The 23,892-nt window shown below is 44.2% G+C and overlaps 1 protein-coding gene across 1 annotated transcript in view; it reads left to right on the top strand.

Moving 5' to 3' along the window:
• Gsap (gamma-secretase activating protein) overlaps positions 1-23,892 on the top strand; it is a 93,934-nt gene that overhangs the window by 22,333 nt on the left and 47,709 nt on the right. Inside the window, 7 exon segments of the mRNA XM_032907071.1 lie at positions 5,923-6,011; positions 10,008-10,077; positions 11,765-11,814; positions 16,106-16,210; positions 16,600-16,659; positions 17,502-17,545; positions 18,570-18,655. Coding sequence (XP_032762962.1) covers positions 5,923-6,011; positions 10,008-10,077; positions 11,765-11,814; positions 16,106-16,210; positions 16,600-16,659; positions 17,502-17,545; positions 18,570-18,655 — 504 coding nt within the window.

Consider the following 23,892-nt stretch of genomic DNA (forward strand, 5'->3'; position numbering starts at 1 on the left):
AAGAGGGTCAGGAGTTCATAGTCATCCTTGACTACATAAAACAATACGAAACCCAGTCTTAAAACACTACCTGGAAAAAGAGATTTTAGAAATGATACAGCCAGAAAGGACTATAGCATATGTCATGATGTTTTGTCCTTTAAACAGATACTTTGGAAAGATTTCTTTTATCTACCATGTAAGTTGTTTTATTAAAAAAAAAAAGTAGTCTCCTGCAAAGTGTTACTTTACACTTTGTTGTTTAAAATGAGACTTCTTTCCCCACTGCAAAAGAGACAACCTATAACATAATTCAAGTAAATGGTTCTCTGATCCATGTACTTAACAGTCAGCTTTTGCCAGCAACCTCTTTCCTGGGCCATTGTAAAGTTGATGTTTGTTTAGAAAATGACCTTCTGTAGGAAGAGGTCCAGGCTGTATTCTGCATCTTCCCTTATAGGGCTGAATTCGAACCAGATGCTGTAGATCCTTCTTGGACAGTAACTGGAGTGGCCACTCCTATTGGAACCCCACTGTCATAGAGACTCCCCAGAGCCTTCATGCATTAGGGACAGATAAGTAGCTATTCCATGGAATTGTCTCTCATGTTAATGAGAGGTGTTCCTGTTGGTAGTGGCTCCACCATTAAGGTAGTTTGTATTGCTCACATGCCTGGCCTGTGATTAGTGGAGGAAGATGATTTCTGCTATTGAGAGTAAAAGAATTTAAATGGTAGTTGGACATAGTTGGATTCATGCTGTAAAAGCCAGATGTAGGGTGATTCCTTATTTTTCTTTCTATAGTTTCTCTGGCTTTCCACAATCTGTGGGTTTTTCACGTAGTTAGAATGTCTGAATTATTATAAGAGGTAGTTGGCTGTCAGTTTGCACTCCCCCGGAGTAATTTAGTCTTATACATTTAAAATGGGTATTAGTAGGGAAAATCGCATTTCCTTCTTGTTTTCAATTTTCACAATATTTTTATCCCATTTTTCCTCTTGACTATCAATGTTCCTCTTTTTGCTGGAGCCATGATTTAGGCAACAAGCAGATTTCCACAGTTCTTCACTGTCAGTGCGACATAGTGGAGAGTTAACTGAGAAAGATTCTCAGTTAAGGGATTGTCCAAATCAGGTTGGGCTGCGAATGTGTCTGTGGGGGAATCCTTGACTGTTAATCAGTGCAGGAATGCCCATTCCACCATGGGCGGCACCATTCCCTAGGCATGTGGATCTGGGCTATATGAGAATCTAGCTAATCATGAGCTATGAGAAGTCAGCAATCAGCCTTCATCAGTGGTTTCTGTTTCAAGGTCTTGCTTGAGTTCCTGCTCTGACTTCCCTTAATGACACACGGAGGAGTGTGACTTAGGTGTGTAGGCCAAACAGAGAGCCACCTTTCCTCCCTTAAGTCATGTTTGGTCATGGTGTTTGTCACAGCAACAGAATGAAACTAGATCACTCATCGTTGCTTCTGTCCAGTCAACAGGAATGCAGACTTGAGAATCGATGTGTTGTCCTGTCAGCTTTTTTTTTCCTTTCTTTTTCTTTTTCCCCATCATAAACTGTGGTACTCATCAAATATTTGACTTTTCATTCTCTAGCTTATGCTTGTGATTCAACATAATAGCTCACGGCTGTCGTGCTTTTTCAAGTGATTTGTGTATTCAGCAGGAGTGTGTACATGTAAGAATATGTGTACACGAGTGTGGCGTGTCAACCCATGTGGAGGACAGTTTAACATCTCGCGCCTTCCTCTGTAGGTCTCTGTTTGGTTCTGTGTGAGACAGGCGCTCTCATGGAACCCAGAGCTCATGGATTTGGCCAGACTGGCTGGCCCAGGAGCTAGCTGGATCTGCTTGCCTACACTCTGGAGTTCCAAGTAAACACTGCGGTGCCTGACTGTTTTATGTTGAATCTGAGCTCAGTTCTTATGCTTGCATAGCAAGTACTTTCCCCACTGACTCATTTCCCCATATCCCTCAAGGATTGTTTTCTTAGTTTCTACTAATAATTTTATTGATCCGCCATAGATAGAAATGAGTACACAACAGGACTCTAACAACCAACCATCACAACTCCTCCTCCACCACCACCACCACCACCACCACCACCTCCACCACCACACCACCACCACCATCAATAAACAGGTTGAGATCTGGGCAAGGTGAGCCTTGAAACTGCCACAAAGGAAAAAAACAAAACAAAACAGAACAGAACAAAACAAAACAAACAAAAAAACAATTCCCACATGCGTCCTTCTTCTGCTGCCCCTGGTGTCTGCCTGTGTGCTCCTTCTGTGTGGACCTGGGGCGTCTTTTGTGAAGAGGAAGTTGAGGAAACTTCCGGCTCAAGGAAGGACTCAGAGAGGACACAAGGCTGAGAGAAACAGTCATAATCGGTTGAAGGTGGTCGGGCAGGATGGTTCTGTGGCGCAGGTCAAGACTAAGAGGCAGACAGCACTTAGTGGACTCACGGAAATCTGTTGTGAACGGCAGGGTTTGCAATGAGGCAGGTCCGACACAGGGATGATAGGCAGCCAGGTAGTGAAGCACCTGCAGGTCGGAAACGGGGGATGAAGGTAGATTGCTGTGTCCAGCAGCAGACAGGAGGTGTCCACTGAAAAGGGAGCCGCTGCTCTCCTCCAGAACTTTGTTACAGACCAAGAATACATTCTCAGCTAGAAGTCGCAATTTGGTCCCACTGCATCCTGACAACCACAGTATAGCTTTCTCTTTTCTTCCATTTCCCTGACCCTATGTCTTTATTGTTCATAATGCACAGGAGTGTGCACACACACGTATGTGCACATGCACACTGCTCTTTTTTCTTTTTTAAACTAAACACCCAGTGTTCTGTTTTGGTACGTCAGATGGAGACAGTCGGGGGAACGTACCAGTTCTGGGAAAATATCCCCCTTCTCCGTTAGTAGGTCATTCAGCTCTTATCTCATTCCAGAAAGTTATTTGTTCTCATTGTTTTCACAAAAGAACCCAGCAACACAATCCTTGCATGCCTTGTTCAATTGGAGAGTGCTCATTTATCATTGTAAAGCCGAGGATAACTTTTTAACTTTTTTGGTACATAGCTCTTACATGTAAGGCAATCTGTCTTTAAGAAGGGATAAATCACTTTTGAATAAAATGCTCCTAGGTCATTTTCCCTTCAACTCAAGTGTCTTGTTACTTAAATAAACTTCTTGTTTAAAATTAAAAAAAAATCCCCAAACAAAATAAATTAAAAAATACTAATGTTAAAAAGAAAAAAAAAGTCACACAGACCCCCTCCCCCCCAATTCTCAGAACATTGGGTGAGTAGGCCAGCACCCAAGAAGCTGAGGCAGGAGACTCACTCCAGATTCCAGGGCAGAATCAAACCACCCTCCCCCCCCCCAAAAAAACCCCAAAACAAGACCTCTTTAACCTTGGCATTTCTGAGGTATAGGCAGAGGGATTAAACATTTTGAGCCCATCATCAACTATGGTTATCGAATCCTGCTGTGACGGTTTGTACATGCTTGGCCCAGGGAGTGGCACTATTAGGAGGCGTGGCCTTGTTGGAGTAGGTGTGTCACTGTGGGCATGGGCTTAAGACCCTCCCCCTAGCTGCCTGGAAGTCAGTAGTCTTCCCCAGCCCCCTTCAAATGAAGATGTAGATTTCTCAGCTCTGCCTGCACTGTACCTGCCTAGATGCTCCATGCTCCAGCCTTGATGGTAATGGACTGAACCACTGAACCTGTAAGCCAGGCACAATTAAATGTTGGCCTTATAAGAGTTGCCTTGGTCACGGTGTCTGTTCGCAGCAGTAAAACCCTAACTAAGACACCTGGACTACGTAAGACCTCTCAGAGAAAAGTAGAAGGAAAAGCATAACTCTCTCTACCTTACAGACAAGGGAGTCAGATGTGGCCCACAGGGTCTACAAGGAGGGTCTGCAGGGTCTACAGAGAGGGTCTGCCTCCTCATCTCCAGTTTGTAACCCAACATCCAGGTAGACAGAGTCTCTGCAGGGCTTCCGGAGCCGGGGAGGTCAGAGCTTAGGCTACAGGAAGGGCTGTGGCTGCAGGTCTCACACCCAGCCCGGCCCTCCAGGGCCGCAGCAGAAGCAGCTGTGCTCTCTGGCCTGCAGGGACGAGGCTATTGAGGAGTACCTGGCTCTCCAGCCTTGCCTCTGGCGGTCTGGATGGAGGAGAGGAGTGGGGTAGGATGCTAGCTGAGCCCTTGAGTAGCCAGCGGCCCTTCAGGCCTGAGTTTCGGCCCTTGGTCACAGGGGTGAGCTGCCAGCTCAGCTTGCTCCTCCTCTAGGCTGTTTGAGGACCAGGGCCTCGCCAACCTCCCAACCCCCCTGGGAAAAGCTCCAGGACAGCTCGCAGCTGGACAAGTCACGGGAGCCCAGGATGCCGGAGTGCAGGGAATCCAGACAACCTCCCATCTGATCGCTGCTTGGGTCAGGAGTTTACCCGCAGGTGATCCTTAAAGACATTTTTTTTTTTTTTTTTTTTTTTTTTTTTTTTTAGCAGAACTAACCCAGGACTCATAGTCTGTTAGACCACATCCTGGAAGCTGGCTCACACTAGGTACCTGTTTCCTGGACCAGACGTCACGTTACTTTTTCAAGGACTGAAAACTGGAATTGATTCCAGTCTGCTGTATGATCCTCAGATTGTACATTGACATCCAAAATACAGTGCTTGAGAGAGAACGGCACTGTATAGTAGTCTTAGAGCTCGAGCATGCTCTCGGGAGAGGGGAACCTTTGACCTAAATTCCTAAATTCGGACATCTGTGGTAAACCCCTTCCAGCCCCTGGCCCTGGCCTTACCCCTAATTACTTTTATGACATTTGCTCAGTGATGACACCGAGGACCTAAGCCAGCTGTTGAGAGCACTGCTCCATTGTCCCTGGGGGAAACTGAGATTATGAACTACTGACAGGCACCGTCAGCCATGATATACATACATCAGAAATTCTTTGTACACACACACACACACACACACACACACACACACACACACACGACTGCCACCGTGCTGCAGCAGAATCGGAGAGACAACAATGAGCAGAACAATGATGATCTGGTCTACAAAGCCGTGCTAAAAAACGCTTACGCTTACACTCCGGCTACATTGACTTCTGTGTCATTGTGGTTTCTTTATCTGGTTTGATGTCCCCCCACTTTTTGGTAATGAAAACTAGGGCCTCCCACATGCCCTACCAATCCATCAACCACTCACTTACAGCCTATGGCCCCCAATCTTGAATTCGAGGAATGTCAAAGTAAATCTTAGAAAAAAAATTAAGAAATAGCTTCTATAAAAGGAAACACACACTTTCCACATCCAGCTGTCCCGGTTTGCAAATGATGCTGTCTAGGGGAAAGGACACCCATTGGGGGGTCAGCTTGTCCGGCGCTCTCCTGCGTTACGGGCAATAGTATACTGTTTCAGAAACCGTCTGCATTTAACTGTGGTGCTTCCTTTCCCAGTGCCCACTGCCCTTCCTAGGGCACTCAAAGGCTTCCCTTTGAACGTGGGCATTCTTTGGTCCAAATGCACCTTCCCTTGTATATGGATGTGGAAGGCGGGCCTTTGCTAGGCTGATTGCTCCTGTAGAGTCCCTGGGCCCAACCCATAACCCTGAAAGGAACCAGGGGATAGAATTGCAGTGTAATGTCACCTCAAGAGACATGGTGGTGATGGTAGGATTGTTCTCTCTTTTTTTTTTTTTTTGGTTCTTTTTTTTCGGAGCTGGGGACCGAACCCAGGGCCTTGCACTTCCTAGGCAAGTGCTCTACCACTGAGCTAAATCCCCAACCCCTAGGATTGTTCTCTTAACGCACTGTTGGCATAAGCTGATACCTCGGGCACTCTTCCTGATGGTCACTTGAGAAAAGAGAACGCGTGCTGTTCCAATCTTTATGACTGAAATCTTCCTTTTCTCTGTAGGATCGAAGTGCCTAACTTTGCTGGTTGAAATCCACCCTGTCAACAACGTGACGGTTCTGAAAGCCGTGGATAGCTGCGTTTGGGTACAGGTAAGCAAGCCTGCTGTCTGTCTTGTCTCGTTAATCCCGAGGAGGTGTGGCACCGAGGCAGAAAGGTGTCTGTTTACACGGCATGTTCACAGGCATCATCACATTTAATCTGCTAAGCAGTATTCCTGAGGAGAAGACTGGCAGCAGCCAGACCTGAGGCTTCCCCTGTTAACATGAAGATAGGAATTCTGGCCTGGCCGCCCTGGCTCTCCTACATCTGACAGTAAAGCAATGTTGTCACGTGAGAACACACCGAGTGTCAAAATAACTTGGTGGTAAGCTTTAAAATGGTTTATTCCACATATTCACCAGGTTGATAAACGATCTCTGATTAAGGGCAGTGGATTCCTGACCTCAGCAACACTGCACTGCTGTAGAGGTGTGCAAGGATGATGCAGGCAGGCCTGTCCGTTTTTTTTTTTTTTTTTTTTTTTTTTTTTTTTTTTTGAGCTGGGGACCAACCCAGGGCCTTGTGCTTGCTAGGCAAGCGCTCTACCACTGAGCCAAATCCCCAACCCCAAGGGCCTGTCCGTTTTTATCTGAAGATCCCACACTCGTGCATTCTTGCCCTTATGGGGATGTATTTGCAATTCAAAATCTACACTTGTGGCTCTTTGCTCGGCATTTGCTGGGCGGGTGAGTCATCTGTTTGCACATCCTCAAGGAAGGGTAAACCAGGCGATGTTCTGCCTTGTGTTTCCACTGTAGACAAGTGGTGTTCGCTGCCTAGAGCCATGGGTGCTTCATTTTTGTTCTTTTCCTTGTGATGTTTTTGATGACTTCCTGGCATCATTGGGAAGTATCATCAAGTGTTCCTAAGAGCACAAAGGCTGTGATGTATTTTACAGAGGAAGTGTGTGTGTGTGTGTGTGTGTGTGTGTGTGTGTGTGTGTGTGTGTGTGTGTGTGTGTGTATTACTTAGATAAGCTGTTTGGGCATGAGTTCTAGTGCTGTGGGCCACAAGCTCCATGCTAATAAATCAATAAGATGTGTGATACGAGGCGTCGTTCAACAGAAATGCACACAAGAGAAGATTATGTGTCCCTTTTCTGGCAAGAGTGTGAACGGAGGTTAGTGGCCTGTGATCAAGTCTAGTGTTCAACATCCAAGGCCTTTGATAGTTAACGCAGGTAGTCAGGATTGGTTGTCCACAGATATGCTAGAGCATAATTTCCCTGAACCTCATTTCACGTTCCTAGCTTCTGGTCGACCTGGAGTCAACTAGTCTCACCTGTAGTATCTGACTTAGCCCCAGCTTACAGCCAATGGGGCTGCCTCTTTTCTGTATTAAGGGAGGGCTTGGCTTCCTCTCTCCTCTCTCTTATCCTCCCCTCCCCTCTCTTCCTCCCCTTCCCCTCCCCTCTCTTCCCCCTCTCACCTTCCTCCTGTCCCCAGCTCTTCACTACCACTCCAGTTGCTTGCAGATAGGCTCCCCCTGGGGCTCGTGAGCGCCTTCTCTTCCCTTGGGAACCGACTGTTGTCAGTACAGGGATGGCTATGAGACAGAGCACACTTCCCTTTTCTGACTTGGTTTTGGGTTCCCTCAGCATCCCCACTCAGGCAGGGTAAATGATCATGACATTATTATTAAAGGACAAGTAAGGGAATTAGGCCCAGGGAAGGAGTGCTTTGCTTGTTTGCTCTTTTTCTGAGATAGCATTTCAGTATGTAGCCCTGGCTGGCCTGGAGCTGGCTACATAGACCAGGCTAGCCTGGCCTCCTGTTCTTACACCCTCACCTCTAGAGATGGGACATCAAGCTTCCACTCATGGCATGTATTGGCCTTCTGCTCTGTCGCTCTCCCTGGCAGAGACGTGCCTCTTCACCATCCACCAAATCCGGTCTGCACTGTGTTCTGTCTTTATCTTTCATGTGTTCATGTCTACACAGGGAGTCAGTCACCACTGTCTGAGGAACTGTAGTGGGACACTGGTGATTGGTCCCTCCTTGTCATCCTTTGCGAGTCCCCGTTGGCCTGAGCTACATCTAGATATGGCTCCTTCTATACATCTATACCACATGCGCCAATGGCAGATGCCAGTTCTCACAGTTTTGCTGTGTTTGTGACGCTGTTCCCCTAGATGCATAGTGATTGTGTAGATTCTCACTTTTAATTGGTTTACAATGCAAGAGAGCCATCTTGAATGCTGGAGAGCTGTACGTGAAGGCTATGTTTTAGTGTTCAGGCCTTGCTCTAGGACTACCTCAAACACTAGCACGACAACCACCACCTGTATGAGTTTTGTAAAATCACTATCTTGGTGCTTACCATGCAGAGATGGGGCAGAGGCTTAGAGATTGGCAGTCACAGCGCCCGGGTACCTGCATTCCTGAGAAGGCAAGCTACTTCTGCAAACATGGAACTTCCCCAGCTTGTCTTCTTTTTTAAGTTCTAGGCAAATGTTATTAGAGTTTAAAAGAAAATCATACCAGGGCAGTTAAGCTGTAAATCTTGATTATCCAGAGGAGAATGGATTATCCAGAGAGAAGGGTGGTGAGGGAAGCCACACTGCTTGAGTTGTCATCACGGAAGCCAGCCGTCTAACAGCAGTCAGTCACGTGATGGGGTGTGATGTTCAGTGTGTTAGAGAGCCCACCGTGTTAGGGTAAGCGTGCCTAGAAGAGAGAAGAAAAGGGATATGACAGACCTGAAAGTCTGTGGCTCTGTACAAGACTGTGCCAGGGGCAGGAATTCTGGGAGCACAAAGTGCGCTATTTCAAAGGGATGCTTATGCTACCCATCTCTTAGCATGGCTTAAAGTGAGCCTGCCTTCCTAAAGGCACTCCCTTAGCTAGGTCATGCGCCTGTCCAACTGGATTAACTCTTAAGGGAGGAGACAATGATGCATCCCACCCAGACCTGCCATCTTCTTAAGGGTTATCTCCTTATGGCAAAGCACTGACATCTTCACCTCAGCCCATTCCTCAGCCCAGCATGCAGGGCATCTCATTAGCCCACACTCTCACAAGTCACTAATAGTTGACTCTGTATTGTTTCTGTAGCCAAATTCCGTATCTCTATCTAGTATGTCATTTTTAAGGCCATTGGTAAAAAGAATGTCACACAGCCATCAGTAATTCTACTGATCTATTATGCAAATAGTAGTTATACAATAATAGTTATACAATGGTAATGGAGAGGTCAGTGTTTGTGGAAATTGGGCCACATGTGGCTATGTCCTTTTATAATAAAGCTCTTACCGGGGAACAACACCCACTGGTAACTCTTTCTAGTAAACGGCTTTTCACGCCATGAAATGAGAAGGCCGGCCGACCATCCGTCCTTTTTTGATGATGAAAGCGTTGAGCTGTTGGAATCACCTCATGCTGCTTTCCTTCAGCCACGGCCGGTGGAGTCAGACGTGTCCTGTGGGTAGACACACACAGTGGGAGCACACAAAGGGTGTGCTGTGCCAACCCCTCTCTTCCCAGTGGCCGCTAGCGTAACTCTGAACCTTGTCACTCTTTAGTCACTTGCCACATCATGGCTCCCTGCTCTTGCCTGGAAAGTCCCTGGCCCCTTTGTTCTTTGTCTCTCGGATGTGGGAGTCTGGAAATTGCAGCTGGGAGTGTACTTACTTGGTTTTTAATTATATACTGGGTTTAGTTTCATAATAAATATACTGGCCACACTTTTCTTTTTCTGCGTGCAGTGGAACATGTCGTATCCACGTTGCTTGCATTGTTCCTGATTGTCTTCATAATCAAGCACTCCAAACAGGAAGTACCCTCTCTGGAGGCAGCTCCCTCTTTGTCTTGTGCTCAAAGGAAGGATGATAAAAGTTGTTCCTGGTACCAACCTCCCCCTAGACAACTGAGGTCCTAGAAGGTTCTTTCCTCTATGTGTTTGAACTTTGACAGGTGTGCAGTGAAGCCCCTTACATAGTCTGTGGTTCTCAGTTCCTTGCGTGAGGCGCGGCAGTGACCATGGTCAACTACTGAAGTTCTGGTACAAGCCAATAGTTGCTTATGATCTTTCTAATTCCCTCTCTACAGTTCCTCTACCCACAAGCTGAAAGTCACCTTCTTGCACAGAACCACCTGTTACTGATTTCAGAAGAGAAATGTAAGTGTATCTTTAGGTAATATATGGGGGAGCATGTGTAGCCGCCCAGTGAAGTGTGACGCCTGACTGAATGTGCTGGGTATCTTCACCATCACTGGGGCCCCTTGATGTCACATCAACTCCTTCCTCAACCTCTACTCAGTTTCCTTGTCTTGGGAAAGGAATAGTTCATGTGCACATAGATGCCCAACTTGTCAACTTGTAGAACAGTTATAATGGTCTGTCTGTTTCCTATAAGATGTCTATCAGAGTGGATGACTTTGATCTAAGCGTGAGAGGCTTGGATGGAGAAAAGAAAGGGAAGGCATGGGCTCTAGAGGAATCCCAGGGAAGATCTCAAGGCCCACAGCACCATGACCAAATTTAAGTATAAGTGACACGAGAGGTTGTGGCCTTTCAAGGTGTTGGGATTTGGGAAGGGCTACAGACAAAATCCACGAATACTTACCAACAAGCAGTCTTTCACATTATAAGAGGAAACTGTGGATTGATTATGTTTGAACGGGCAGATTATATTTGTGTCTTGTAAATAGAACCAGCAGAATATAAGTGTGACTAAACCTAAGTTGTTAGTTGTTGCATAAAATTATAAAATAATGCTGTCCTTTACTCCACACTAGATCCGGCACCACAGTGCCCCAACATATCTGGTAGATATCTTCTCCTCAGCAAAGCGTCTCACCTGCTCTGCTCCATCCCATATCACTCTGCTGATGGCTCCTCTCTGAGCCTGGCAACAATCTCTCTACCCATCTAGTTCCTAAGGCAGGCTTCACCATGCCAGAATATACATCCCAACTCCATGGCGGCCCAGTGTCTCCAGCCACTGCACACTCTCTTGAACTTAAATCGTCACATGAAAGAACTCACAACACAATAACCTCTGATCCAATTGATAAGATATAATTGCCCACCTAGACACACAAAGCCCTGCACACATCCATCCCTTAAGAACATTCATAACAACATAAGTGTGCAGAGAGGAATCTTAGCGTCAGCCTCCATGTTCTCTCTACTCCTTCTTCTCCTCACTCCAGTCTCCTCTCTAAAACCTTTCTCCCGCCCATCCTTCCTTCTCATCCAATGACAGGCCTCGTTCTATCTTGTACCTGCCTACACCTGTGTGATGACATCATCCTACGGTTAGTTAATACAAATTGGATTAAAGTGTTATAGATTTTATTCATGTTGTGTTGTTCCTAAAATGCCGTGTGTGTATGTGTATAGTTTCTACCTCTATTAATGATATATATGCATTAATATATAAATATATGCATTGATATATCATATATTAATATAATAATTAATTATATAACCCATTAATTATATACTTATGATGAATATATATGCATTCGAGGTCAACCCTGGTAACGAGGCTCTTGTGGTCTTATCTAAGACGCTGATACACTTGTGGAGGGAAGAATGGCCAGACGATCCATAGATTATAACAGTACAGAGAAAAGTAAATGTGGACCTTGAGGCTGTCAGAGGGGGGCGACGATGTTGGTTTTACAGTGTCTTGCAAGAGTCCTGTGTTGCCGTGGGGTATTTTCTAAGCAGTTATTATATAAAAATGTATCCACAGTTATTAGAAAGATAGGACTAATGCTTTCCCTGAATATTTAAGTCTCTCTCTCTCTCTCTCTCTCTCTCTCTCTCTCTCTCTCTCTTGGTTTATTTTTTAAAGATATTGAACGGTTTCATATCCAGATCACCAGAGAAGATGGAAACAGAGTGGTAAAGTTTTGAAATGCTTCTTGCTTCTAGAAGGAGTTATGCCTCTGGCCTCTACAGACAGATGAACTCTATTGACACAACACATTTTCTTCGATGTTTTTTGAATACTAAATAACCTCCCTGTTAAGACATGTGAACCAAAACAAACATACACGGAGGAAGTAGCAGCCTTCCTTGCTACCTCACACCCAGTGCCAAGTGCAGTAGTCTCGGGGACTTTCTCCACAGTCTCGCTTGCTGGTTCAAACCTGTCTAATGTTAGATACACATGTGGGGCTTGGGGGGATCAGTTGTTTATACCAAATAGAATCGTGATCTCTGTCTTAGTGGTTGATCATTTACTCACGGCATCAAGAGGCCATAGGTTAGACACCAGGGCAAGGGCTGATTGTTTTTCTCTAACTTTTATGTATATGCACATGCAGCACATAGGACCTGGCATTTATGGTCCCCGCTCATCTTTCATTTGCACGTGTGCTTTCATTTGTCCCCAACTTTCCCCAGTTAGGTTGACTCCACGTCTGTCTTCACTGTTGACAACCCTGGCTTGATTTATTATCAACCTGTGTGTGTAACTATGGAGACACCAGCTAGAATGGCTTCGATTCATTTGCTGAGGAAGGTCACGGCAGTTCCTGGCTCGGTGTCTGATGTTTCAGCCATTCCATTGTGTGTGGACATCACCTCACTTGCTAGCCCTTTGGTTTTGCAGTGCAAATCCTCTCGGACGTATCTTTTGTTCCCATCCTTTACATGTGGGCACTTTCATTTCTTTGACTTAAATCCTCAGAATTGGATAGCTAGGTTGGTGGGAATATGCATTTAATAAGTTTCAGGAGGGTTTGCTAGTTACTTTCCGAAAACCTAGTTTTATAAATAGAAAATTAGAGTATGACATAAATTTACCTTTAATGTTCTGCATGGTAAACCGATAGCTTACTGTTACCTTTGTATTTCTTTTACTGCTTATTGAGTTTGGGCACCTTCTCTGTTTCCTGGCTATTTAGATTTGCCTTTTGGAAAATGTATCCATTATATCTTTGCCGGTTTTTCTACTTGGTTCCCTTTTTCTTGACAATTTTTTCATGAGTTCTGAATATAGTATAAGTATAAAAATGGGTTTTATTCAAAGTTTAGTCTATGAGATGACCTTTAAATTTAACACTTATTTATTGTTATGGTTTGTGGTGTGTGTGTTGTGTGCATGTGTGCATGTGTGTGTGCATGTGTGTGTGCCTGTGTGTGCGTGTATGTGTGCATGCACTCATGGCATGCAATATGGAGAATTACCCCAGAGATCAAACTCAGGTTGTCAGGCTTGGTGGCAGGCACCTTCACCCGTTAGCCTTCAAAATAATTTTTCTTCAAGAATATTGATGTTTCTCTGAAGACTTTAAAGCTATGGACAAAACCGGAATGGGAAGCGACTTTTACTAATCATGTAGTTACAGTTGAAAGCAGCAGAGCTGGCTGGAAATGAGCAGGCTGTGTGGGTGGGGCTGTGGCTGCTGGTGACCCCAGGGAGTGCTAGTGTTTAGAGCCCAATTGCAGCAACAAGAACTTGGAGAGCAGGAAGCATGTATGTTGATGACAATGAGCAGAGGCTGAAGAGTGGGTGGGAAGAGAATTTGGAAGCCAGATGTGTGTATGTGTGTGTGTGTGTGTGTGCATGTGTGTGTGTGTGTGTGTGTGTGTGTGTGTGTGTGTGTGTGTGTGTGTATGTGTGTGTGTGTTTGTGTGTGTGTGTGTGTGTGTGTGTGTGTGTGTGTGTGTGTGTGTGTGTGTGTATGTGTGTGTGTGTGTGTGTGTGTGTGTGTGTGTGTGTGTGTGTGTGTGTGTGTGTGTGTGTGTGTGTGTGTGTGTGTGTGTATGTGTGTGTGTGTGTGTGTGTGTGTGTGTGTCCTGCCAGCTGCCCAGACAAGCTCTTACTACTCAACATGGAATCTCTACTGTTTCTCCATCCCCTGGTGCCCTTCCTGGGCACCACTCTGCCCACATTCGAGAAGTAACAGCTTCTACAAGGGTGTGTGATCCCTCATGTTCATCCAACTCCCTCAAATAACAGGTAATACTGCAGCTCCATCTTCCAATGGAGAAAACAACGACCAAGACCCACACAGTCGAGGTCACCCCAGAGGAACACAATGGATAGTTTATCATGGTCATGAACAATCTGATGCTCTCCTGGCTGCCTTATGGCTTTGACTGACAAGATTCCCAAGTCTGTTGTCCCCCTAAACCCAGAATTCATACGCATGAACTCAGGATGGATTCAGGGGATACGTGCAGGCACTCTGGGATCTTTAACATTGCTCCCCAAGGCCTGATGGTCATGGACCCAGGAGAGCAAGAACTAGACCTGTGTGGGTCCTGGTGCTTCGTGCTTCAGCTCGACTGGGGACGTTCCTGTTAGGTCAGAGAGGGTTCAGGGGTGAATCTGTACCATCTTGGAACTCCTTTCCTGCTCCAGCTCAGGGTCATGAGTTTTCATTTTATGGTTTAATGTCTGCTCGGTATACATTTTGAGGAGAATGACTTGGGCCTGGGATATTTTACGCTCAGTGCACACTCTGTCACATACTGAGCCTACGTATACTAAGAGTATACGCTCTGCCACTAAGACATACCCATTGCTCTTATCAAGCAAAATTCTTCTTTTCTCTCTTTTTTTTAGTCCGTGTCTTGTTTTGCATTTTAGTCTGGCCTGGAACTTGTCACCTCCTGCTTTAGCCTCCTGAGTGCCAGCATTACACACTGTGAACCAGCATGCCCAGTATGGAAAAGTAAACTCCTTGTGTGTGTGTATGTATTTATGTGTGTATCTTGTGTGTGTGCGTGCATGTTTGTATATGCGTGTATGTGTATATATGCTGGTGTGTGTGTATGTGTGTATGTGTATGCGTGTGTGCGTGCGTGCGTGCGTGCGTGCGAATGAGGTGTGTACTTGGGTATAATTTTTCAAGTAACATCTACCTTATATTTTTGAGACAGGGTCTCTCATTAGCCTGGGGCTTGCTAATTAGGCTATAGTGTATAGTCAGCTAGTCTCAGGGAGCATCTGTTTCTGTTTCCCCAGTCCTACAATTACAAGTGTAAGCCACTGTGCCTGGATTTTTTTTTTAATGTGTGTTTTGATGATCAACCTTAGGTCCTTATGCTGCTTACAAGACAATAATTTACCAACCGAGCCATCTCTCATTCAATTGGAAAGTAAACTCTTAGCTCCTTCTGTCAAGTTATTGAGAAATCTGCTGATGTGTGAAACAATCACTAGCGATGTGCCAGACGTTAGGATTCAAGGTTTTGCTGAGCTAACTTCGCAGCCTAGTCTAACCTCTCTGGGTTTCAGTTTTCCCTTGAGTTCATTGCATAGCCAGGAATGACCCTAAACTTCTGATCCCCCTATGTGCTGGTAACACAGCCATGTGCCCCGACTCCTGGCTTGCGGGGAGTGGCAGATGAGGGCTTCCTGCATGTGAGGCGAATGCTAGCTGAGCTATAGCCCAGCTTCCTGTCCTTCGATTTTAAATCTCTATTGTCCTCTGAGTTTAAACAGACATTTTACATTTAAAACGTATATTTAATATACTTTTATTTCTTCTTCCTTCACTTCTAGAAGGACTCGTCCCTAGGTAATGTTAATTTCTAGACCCACTCAGGGCATGAGTTGGTTGGCAGGGGTTCCATGCTCACTGGGAAGGTTCAGGTTCTGACTGAGATGTAAGTAGAGAAGCTCACAAGAGCCCCATAGGCTTAGTGCTGAGGAACTTGGCTTTTGTATGGGGATTCAGAGGTGGGGCTTTGTCCAAGAGGCAAAATCCGAGTCAGACCTTGAAGGGCGAGTGTCAAGTATGGCTGATGGATGTACAGTGCCATCCCTCTTGTGGAAACCAAGACCAAACCTGGTGTATGGCTCAGCTGGGCCATTACAGAGCTCTCTATGTCAGGCCTGAGTCCTTCCACAGCGTCAGCCTTTGCCTTTGGAGGTGAAGGCTTTTCTATAAAGACCTGGCTGAAGGGGGCGATTACAGCAGGAACTTACACGCGCTCTGTCAATACAGATGCTCTTGTGGATGCTGCCTGTTGGGCTAAGAAGAGGGATAGAGTTTAGGCCATTAGGACAGAGGCAATGATACCTTAGAGATTTTATGGAAAACTGTGTATATTTTGGATATGGGGAGGTCCGAATAATAAATTAGGGGTATTTCCATGTATCATAGGGATAGGACACGTAAAAATAATGATTTGAGATGTCATTTTAAAAATACTTATGAAATCATTCTGTCCCTAGGTGATTAGAAATTCTAGCCATCTCCCAAGAGAAAGAATAGCTGAAGACTTTGTTTGGGCTCAGTGGGATGTGTCAGAGCAGAGAATCCACTACATTGAACTGCAGGTAAAAACTAGCCCAGGGCTACCTATTCCTATGGAAACGATACAGATTCGACAACACTGTGGCATTGATAATTAGTTTTATTTTATTCATACGGGTGCTTCACCTGGAAGTACATCTGTGCACCGTGCATGTACAGTGCTTGCGGAGGGTAGAAGCTGGGGTAGGATCCCGGGACTGTAGATACAGACGGTGTTTGCCCAGGTCCTCGGGAAGAGCAGTCAGTGCTCTTACCCACTGAGACCCGCTGTAGCTTTTTAACAACCACAGTGTTTTTAATGTGGGCAGTCAGCGAATGTTTATTACAGATAACGATAATTATTGTTTCTCGACTATGTCCTCTCCTCAGCTTTTCTATTTCGGGGATAATATGCCAAGCATGTCTTTTCTAGGAGTCAAGGAGTATCTTGAAATGTGTCCAGTTCTGGGCAGATGAAAGCTTTACCATAATGGTGAGTATACAGAATCACCAGTCCTAGGAAGTTTTACCAGAGTTGATGCCATTAGCAAACGTTTGGGCATTTTAGTATCACACCAGTCACGTGTGGGATCGAATAACTTGGCTTGTGCTGTCCCAAGGCCTCAGCTCTCTAACAAATGCAGAGTTGATGCAGGCAAAGAGGGTTGCAGGCGCAGGAGAGTGCGTTTTTAAAGTAACCACCCTAACAGGGCCTTAGATGAGGGTAATGGGTGTGATCCAGAGTAGATCGCTCTAAGTGGTCGCAAGTGGTTTGACTCAAAAGCAATCGTGAAAAGAATGGGTTTGAGGAAGCAAGCCAGTTAGGGTGGATAGTTAGGTACCCAGCGTCACCCTTGGAACTGTGGGACCATGTCCCTTAGGTCTTTATCTGGGATGGACAGCATTTCCTTCCTTCCTAAGGACCAATATGGTATCAAGCACATATTGGTTTCACACTGTTATGAGACTTTCTTATCACATCCTGCCCCATTTTTAGCTCACCCACTCCAAAAGACATCCCAGGCTTCCTCCCTTCCATGACTACCTATGGCCTGTGAAAGGCTGCAGTTGTCAATCATCCTACTACTGTATACAATCTATTGGTGATATTCAAGTCAAAAGCAGAGTGAGCCTTGCAGGGGAGCATACACTGAATGTGTCTGCGAACTCCAAGATGTTCCCAGTGCCCAGTGGGCGTAGCCTCTGGAGGTGATGAGCATTTGTCACTGCACAGCCCGTCGATGTCCTTTTCTCCGGGGAAAGTCTGTAACACCTGCGGTGATGTCATTTCTAATGGTCATCTCACCTTCTTCTTCTTTTTTTTTTTTTTGACAGTTTGAAATGCCCTTGGACATATCATTAAGTGGCTTGAGATTTAAGTAAGTTATCCATAGAATGTTACATGTCCTAGACATTTATAGTTTATCTGTGTTTAGCCTGCATACATCTCTGTACCACGTGTGTACAGTGTTTGCAAAGACCAGAAGAGAGTGTCAGATCCTCTGGAACTGGAGTTACCAGCAGTTGTGACTTGCTATGTATGTTCTGATTATCAAACTTGGGTCCTCCAGAGAAGTAGCCAGTGCTCTTAATTTATGAGCCATGCCTAGCCACTTGTGGATCTATTTTTAATATTCCTATTCTTTGCAGAACATAAACTGATTTATTAAGCATGGATACAGGATTAGACGTATAAAGTCAACTGTGTTGATTTCTTAGCCACGTTCTCCTGCAGGGCCCCTGCATTTATTTTGATGTGTGGAAGCTCTTGACTCCTTGTGATTAAACAGAGAGGGTTTACGACTCAGCACAAACTCATCAGATCAAACATCGAAATGCTTTCTTATTGCCAACGAGAGGTCACAGGTCAACCCACTTGTAACTCAGCCCAGTCTCTTGTTTCATTTTTTTCTATTTTCCTCTTTACGCAAAAGGCAAGACTTTTCTTTTTATAGAGTATTTAGTGAATAAAAATTTACAGCATTAAAAAAAAAGAAAAAAACAAGACGAAACATAGGATATCAAAGGCCAGAAGAAAAGAAATTCTCACAAAATCAGTAATGGCAGTTTTAAAGTGTTCAGTATTTCACTAGCTCTACTTAAACACATATGTATACTTAATTGTACCTATTTTCAAACATAGTATTGTATATTTTAGGTAATATTACTATAAACCATAAATTACAAGAACTTGTGTAATATAATTTTCTGTTGCCAGACCCACACCTTTAAGCACCACTTACATTTTGAGTCACCGTTTTACTTCATTTAACAAACACCGTCTGCTGAGATGTGCAGGAAGCATTTCTCTCCGTCTGTGGGTGTGCTGTAGTGCTTGTGGCCTGTATGAGAGGAGTCCGTGTTTTAAGTGCGTTCAATCATTTCTTTTCCTTTTTACCTTAGACTTGTCAACTTCGGCTATGATTATCGTCAAGACCAAGCCAAGCTTTGCCATCAGCCATCCCTCTGCATTTTTACCAACCACACAGGTAGAGCTGGGGTCGTGCCTACCAGTTTTCATTTGAACTTGTATATAAGTTCTATGCAGTTTGTATAGAATTTGAGTTCTGTAGAAAATGCCATTACGGTTCCACTATGTGAGCAATATTATTAAATAAGCTGTTATTTATGAAAGTACTGTTAAAGAAAGAAAGAAAATGAATTATAACAGCTACATTATTATAAAAAACAAGTGGATATTACATATACATTCATAGGTTGAACCAGTATAATTCTACCACTTTCTGTCACTTCCATTATAATTACACACATACACACACACACACACACACACACACACACACACACACACAATATATATTTATGAAAGAAACCATCACCAACAGGGTTATTATTCTAATAGGTTTTATTGGTATTGTTTTAATAGAGTGGATATATTCACATTTATTCAATGCAAAATTTCCCATGGGGGCAGAAATGCTTTCTGTGTCAGCCTTACTGATGTGTTGGGTTCTAAATATCTATTTATTTATTTTTATATTTTTTGCATGTATTGTATGTCTGTGGGCGCATGTGTGCCATTCTATGTATGCATGTGGAGTTCAGAGGACAAATTACGGGAGGGAATTCACCTCGTGGGCTCCAGGATCGAGTTCATTTCGTCAGGCCTGGTGGCAAGTGCTTTTACCTGTGGTGCTTCCTTACGGGCCCATGTGTAGAATCTAACCCTATGCACTGGGGTTTGAATGCTATGTCATGGGCTGCTGTTGTAGACGTCAGAGCTTGATACATACCTGTTTATGTAGAGAACATGGAGAGAGGGTTGTTGGGATGGTGCATGTGAACGAACTATGCTATATGCCTGTAAAGTGTTGGGGTCTGGGAACCGCCCACTAACTACTCCGACAGCCAATCCCAGTCAAACAGGCATGGTTTGTTCAACACCACACTCCAAGACATAGGAACATAGGTCAGACTTGGGAGCCAATTGTGACCTTGAGTCAAGATCCTACAGGGCCTTTTAAGCCTGAGGTCTATAAACATCTATGTTAAGTTATTCCACCAATCAGGACTTAGAGATAGGGGATTTCCTTAGGAACATGTCTTTGTTGTACACGTATCCTGTTCCCATTGGTTGGGGTATTCAACTGTGGCAGGCAGGGGACTTGGGCTGTCTAGCATTCAGGTCTTAACTTGCCAACTACGATGTCAGTTACCCACATACCTGTTACATGTCTCTTCCTGACAAGCAGGGTGTCAGTTCCCAGGGAGGATTTAGGAACTCAAACTTTACTCAATCCCTACTCAAAATGGAAGTCTTATTTCAAATAGCAGGTGTCTCTCTTATGCTGGGTCCATCCCAGGGGCAGCTTATAAAGGCAAATACCACAAAAGCCCTTACACAGGTACAGGAGGTGCTGCTGGGATGTTGGTTTGGGTCCAAGCCTATTGTGGCTAACTCTACAAAGCTTCTACCAGCTTCTATCACGATTGGTTTCCAAGGGCACAGTCTATGTAATCAACTTGGGCATAAGAAAGTTTCTAGTAACAATGGAAACAACGTATGAGAAAGTTTCCTTATAATATTAGTAATAGTAAAGAAAAAAAAAAAGGCAGGCCAGACAGGCAGCAGCTACCTAGGCTTTAACATTCCATCTTAACATGAAGAAACAATGTCACAGTTAGGCCTGCCCTATGTGACCTTAATATGCAGTGATAATTGGTAATATAAGGCAGTCACTGTGGCTGCTGGGTGGAAAAAGGTTAGAGGGGGCAGGGGAAGTCCAGACGAGATCCAAGTCACACTTGAGACGACGGCGACTTGAGTACAATGGGCAAAGAATATAGAGGGAAAGAGGGCGTGATGTATCTCAGAGATGCCCTCCTGTAACGAGGTGAAGAGGAGAGGCCCTTGGGTGTCTGGCATCAGCAGGTGAACAGTGATGGTGTTTGCTAAGGTGTGGGGGTTGTCAGAATGTGGCTAGCATTTGAAACCAGGGAGGAGGATAGGGTGCGAAGGGGAGGTGTTGGGGAGTAATATCTGGGAGCTTAAGTGTTAGGAGTGTCCAATTGAAAGGATAAAAGGATGCCTCGTGAGGAGAGAGCTGGCAAGGATGATAGCACGGACCCAGAGGCAGAGTGAAATCTCCTCCAGGGGAAGGGCTAAGTGTATCTCCAGTGGTGGAGTTCCCAGGGGCGGTCCTGTGAGCCACCTGCCTTGGGCGGCTGAAGGGAGACCTGGGCTCTGCTTAAGTTGAGCGTCACAGAGAGATAGCGAACTTGTGAGAGGGCAGCAGCAGAGGGTGGAATTGGGATTTAGGGATTTTTTTTTTTTTTAAAAACTCTGGTTGTTTAAATGTGTACAGGACATATTTAGTGGGGAAGGAAAATGGGACAAGTCCAGGCTGAAAGGACTGATATGTTTTGATGGTGGGAGGAAATGAGAACCAGACTCACAGGGCTGAACTCGGTGGGAGCTTCCCTGCCGCCTTTGCTGTTGGATATAAACAGCCACTTCACGCTTTGAATCTCTGCGGAGTTTCCCTCTTTAATTTACCCAGAGGAACTCATGAACAGTCACAGCATAATGTACAAGATGGCTCCTACAACTCATTTAATGACATATTGGCTTCGTCTGGTAGGAGACATAGGAGTGTCTCTTCTTTTCCTTTCCTGGCAATGTGTGAGAGCGTAGAAAAGGGGCCTTGTTCTTCAGTCAGCTTTGCAGGAGAGAACGTAGGTCTGGTTCAAATGAACTCCCAGGGTTAAGGTAAAAATCTAGAGAAGCATTTTGTTGTAGTAGTAGTAGTAGTAGTAGTAGTAGTAGTAGTAGTAGTAGTAGTAGTAGTAGTAGTAGTAGTTGTTGTTGTTGTTGTGGAGTAGTAAGTTGCCAGTTCTCATACCTTTTTCCAGTTAGGTTTAAAACCGAGTCCTTACCTCCACAGTTAAAATAAACAAGATTGTGGTGTAGTTATGCAGTTGGTGAAAGAACCCTGTCTACAGGCCAGAATAAATAGAAAACAGGTTATTCCAAATGAATTGGCAAATTGCTCTTTTTGACTCTATAAAGAATGGAGTTGGAATTTTGATGGGGATTGCATTGAATCTGTAGATTGCTTTTGGCAAAATGGCCATTTTTACTATATTAATCCTGTCAATCCATAAGCATGGGAGATCTTTCCATCTTCTGAGATCTTCCTCAATTTCTTTCTTCAGAGACTTGAAGTTGTTGTCACATAGATTTTTTTTCCGCTTGCTTGGTTAGAATCACACGGAGGTATTTTACATTATTTGGGACTATTGCGAAGAGTGTCATTTCCCTAATTTCTTTCTCAGCCTGTTTATCTGTTGAGTAGAGGAAGACTCGTTTAATTCGTTTGAGTTAACTTTATATCCAGCCACTTTTCTGAAAATGATTATCAGGTTTAAGAGTTCTCTGGTGGAATTTTTGGGGTCACTTAAGAATTCTATCATAACATCTGTAAGTAATGATATTTTGACTTCTTCCTTTCCAATTTGTATCCCTTTGACCTTCTGTTGTCTAATTGCTCTGGCTAGGCCTTGGAGTACTATACTGAATAGGTAGGGAGAGAGTGGGCAACCTCGTCGAGTCCCTGATTTTAGTGGGATTGCTTCAAGTTTCTCTTCACTTAGTTTGATGTTGGCTACTGGTTTGCTGTATATTGATTTTACTATGTTTAGGTATGGGCCTTGAATTCCTGATCTCTCCAAGACTTTTATCATGGAGGGGTGTTGAATTTAGTCAAATGCTTTCTCAACATCTACTGAGATGATCATGTGGTTCTTATCTCTGAGTTTGTTTATATAGTGGATTACATTGATGGATTTCTGTATATTAGACCAGCCCTGCATCCCTGAGATAAAGCCTATTTGATCATGATGGATGATCGTTTTGATGTGTTCTTGGATTTGGTTTGCAAGAATTTTATTGAGTATTTTTGCATCAATATTCCTCAGGGAAATTGGTCTGAAGTTCTCTTTCTTTGTTGGGTCTTTTTGTGGTTTAGGTATAAGTATAATTGTGGCTTCTGTTTCTATTTTATGGAATTTTTGAAGAGTATTGGTATGAGGTCTTCTTTGAAGGTCTGATAGAATCATTTGGAATAACAAAAAACCCAGGATAGCAAAACTTTTCTCAACAATAAAGGACTTCTGGGGGAATCACCATCCCTAACCTCAAGCAGTATTACAGAGCAATAGTCATAAAAACTGCATGGTATTGGTACAGAGACAGGCAGGTAGATCAGTGGAATAGAATTGAAGACCCAGAAATGAACCCACATACTTATGATTATTTGATCTTCGACAAAGGAGCTAAAACCATACAGTGGAAAAAAGACAGCATTTTCAACAAATGGTGCTGGTTCAATTGGAGGTCAGCATGTAGAAGAATGCAAATCAATCTATTCTTATCACCTTATACAAATCTCAAGTCCAAGTGGATCAAGGACCTCCCCATAAAACCAGATACATTGAAACTAATAGAAGAGAAAATGGGGCAGAGCCCTGAATACATGGGCACTGGGGAAATTTTTCTGAACAGATCACCAATGGTTTATGTTCTAAAATCAACAATAAACAAATGGGACCTCATAAAATTGCAAAGCTTCAGTAAGGCAAAGGACACTGTCATTAGGGCAAAACAGCATCCAACAGATTGGGAAAAAATCTTTACCAATCCTACATCTGATCAAGTTAGAGTCCAGAGAATCAAATAACCCTATTTAAAAATGGGGTACAGAGCTAAACAAAGAATTCTCAACTGAAGAATATTGAGTGGCCATGAAGCACCTAAAGAAATGTTCAACATCCTTAGTTATTGGGGAGATGCAAATCAAAACAATCCTGAGATTCCACCTCACACCAGTCAGAATGGCTAAGATAAAAAACTCAGGTGACAACAGATACTGGAAAGGATGTGGAGAAAGAGGAACACTCCTCCATTTTTTGTGGGATTGCAAGCTGGTACAACCACGCTGGAAATCAGTCTGGTGGTTCCTCAGAAAATTGGACATAGTACTACCCGAGGACCCAGCTATACCTCTCCTGGGCATATACCCAAAAGATGCTCCAACATACAACAAAGACACATGCTCCACCACGTTCATAGCAGCCTTATTTATAATAGCCAGAAGCTGGAAAGAACCCAGATGTCCTTCAACAGAGGAATGGATATAGAAAATGTGGTACATCTACACAATGGAATATTACTCAGCTATCAAAAACAATGACTTTATGAAATTCT

Source organism: Rattus rattus, chromosome 6, assembly GCF_011064425.1.
Source record: "Rattus rattus isolate New Zealand chromosome 6, Rrattus_CSIRO_v1, whole genome shotgun sequence".
Taxonomy (NCBI): Eukaryota; Metazoa; Chordata; class Mammalia; order Rodentia; family Muridae; genus Rattus; species Rattus rattus.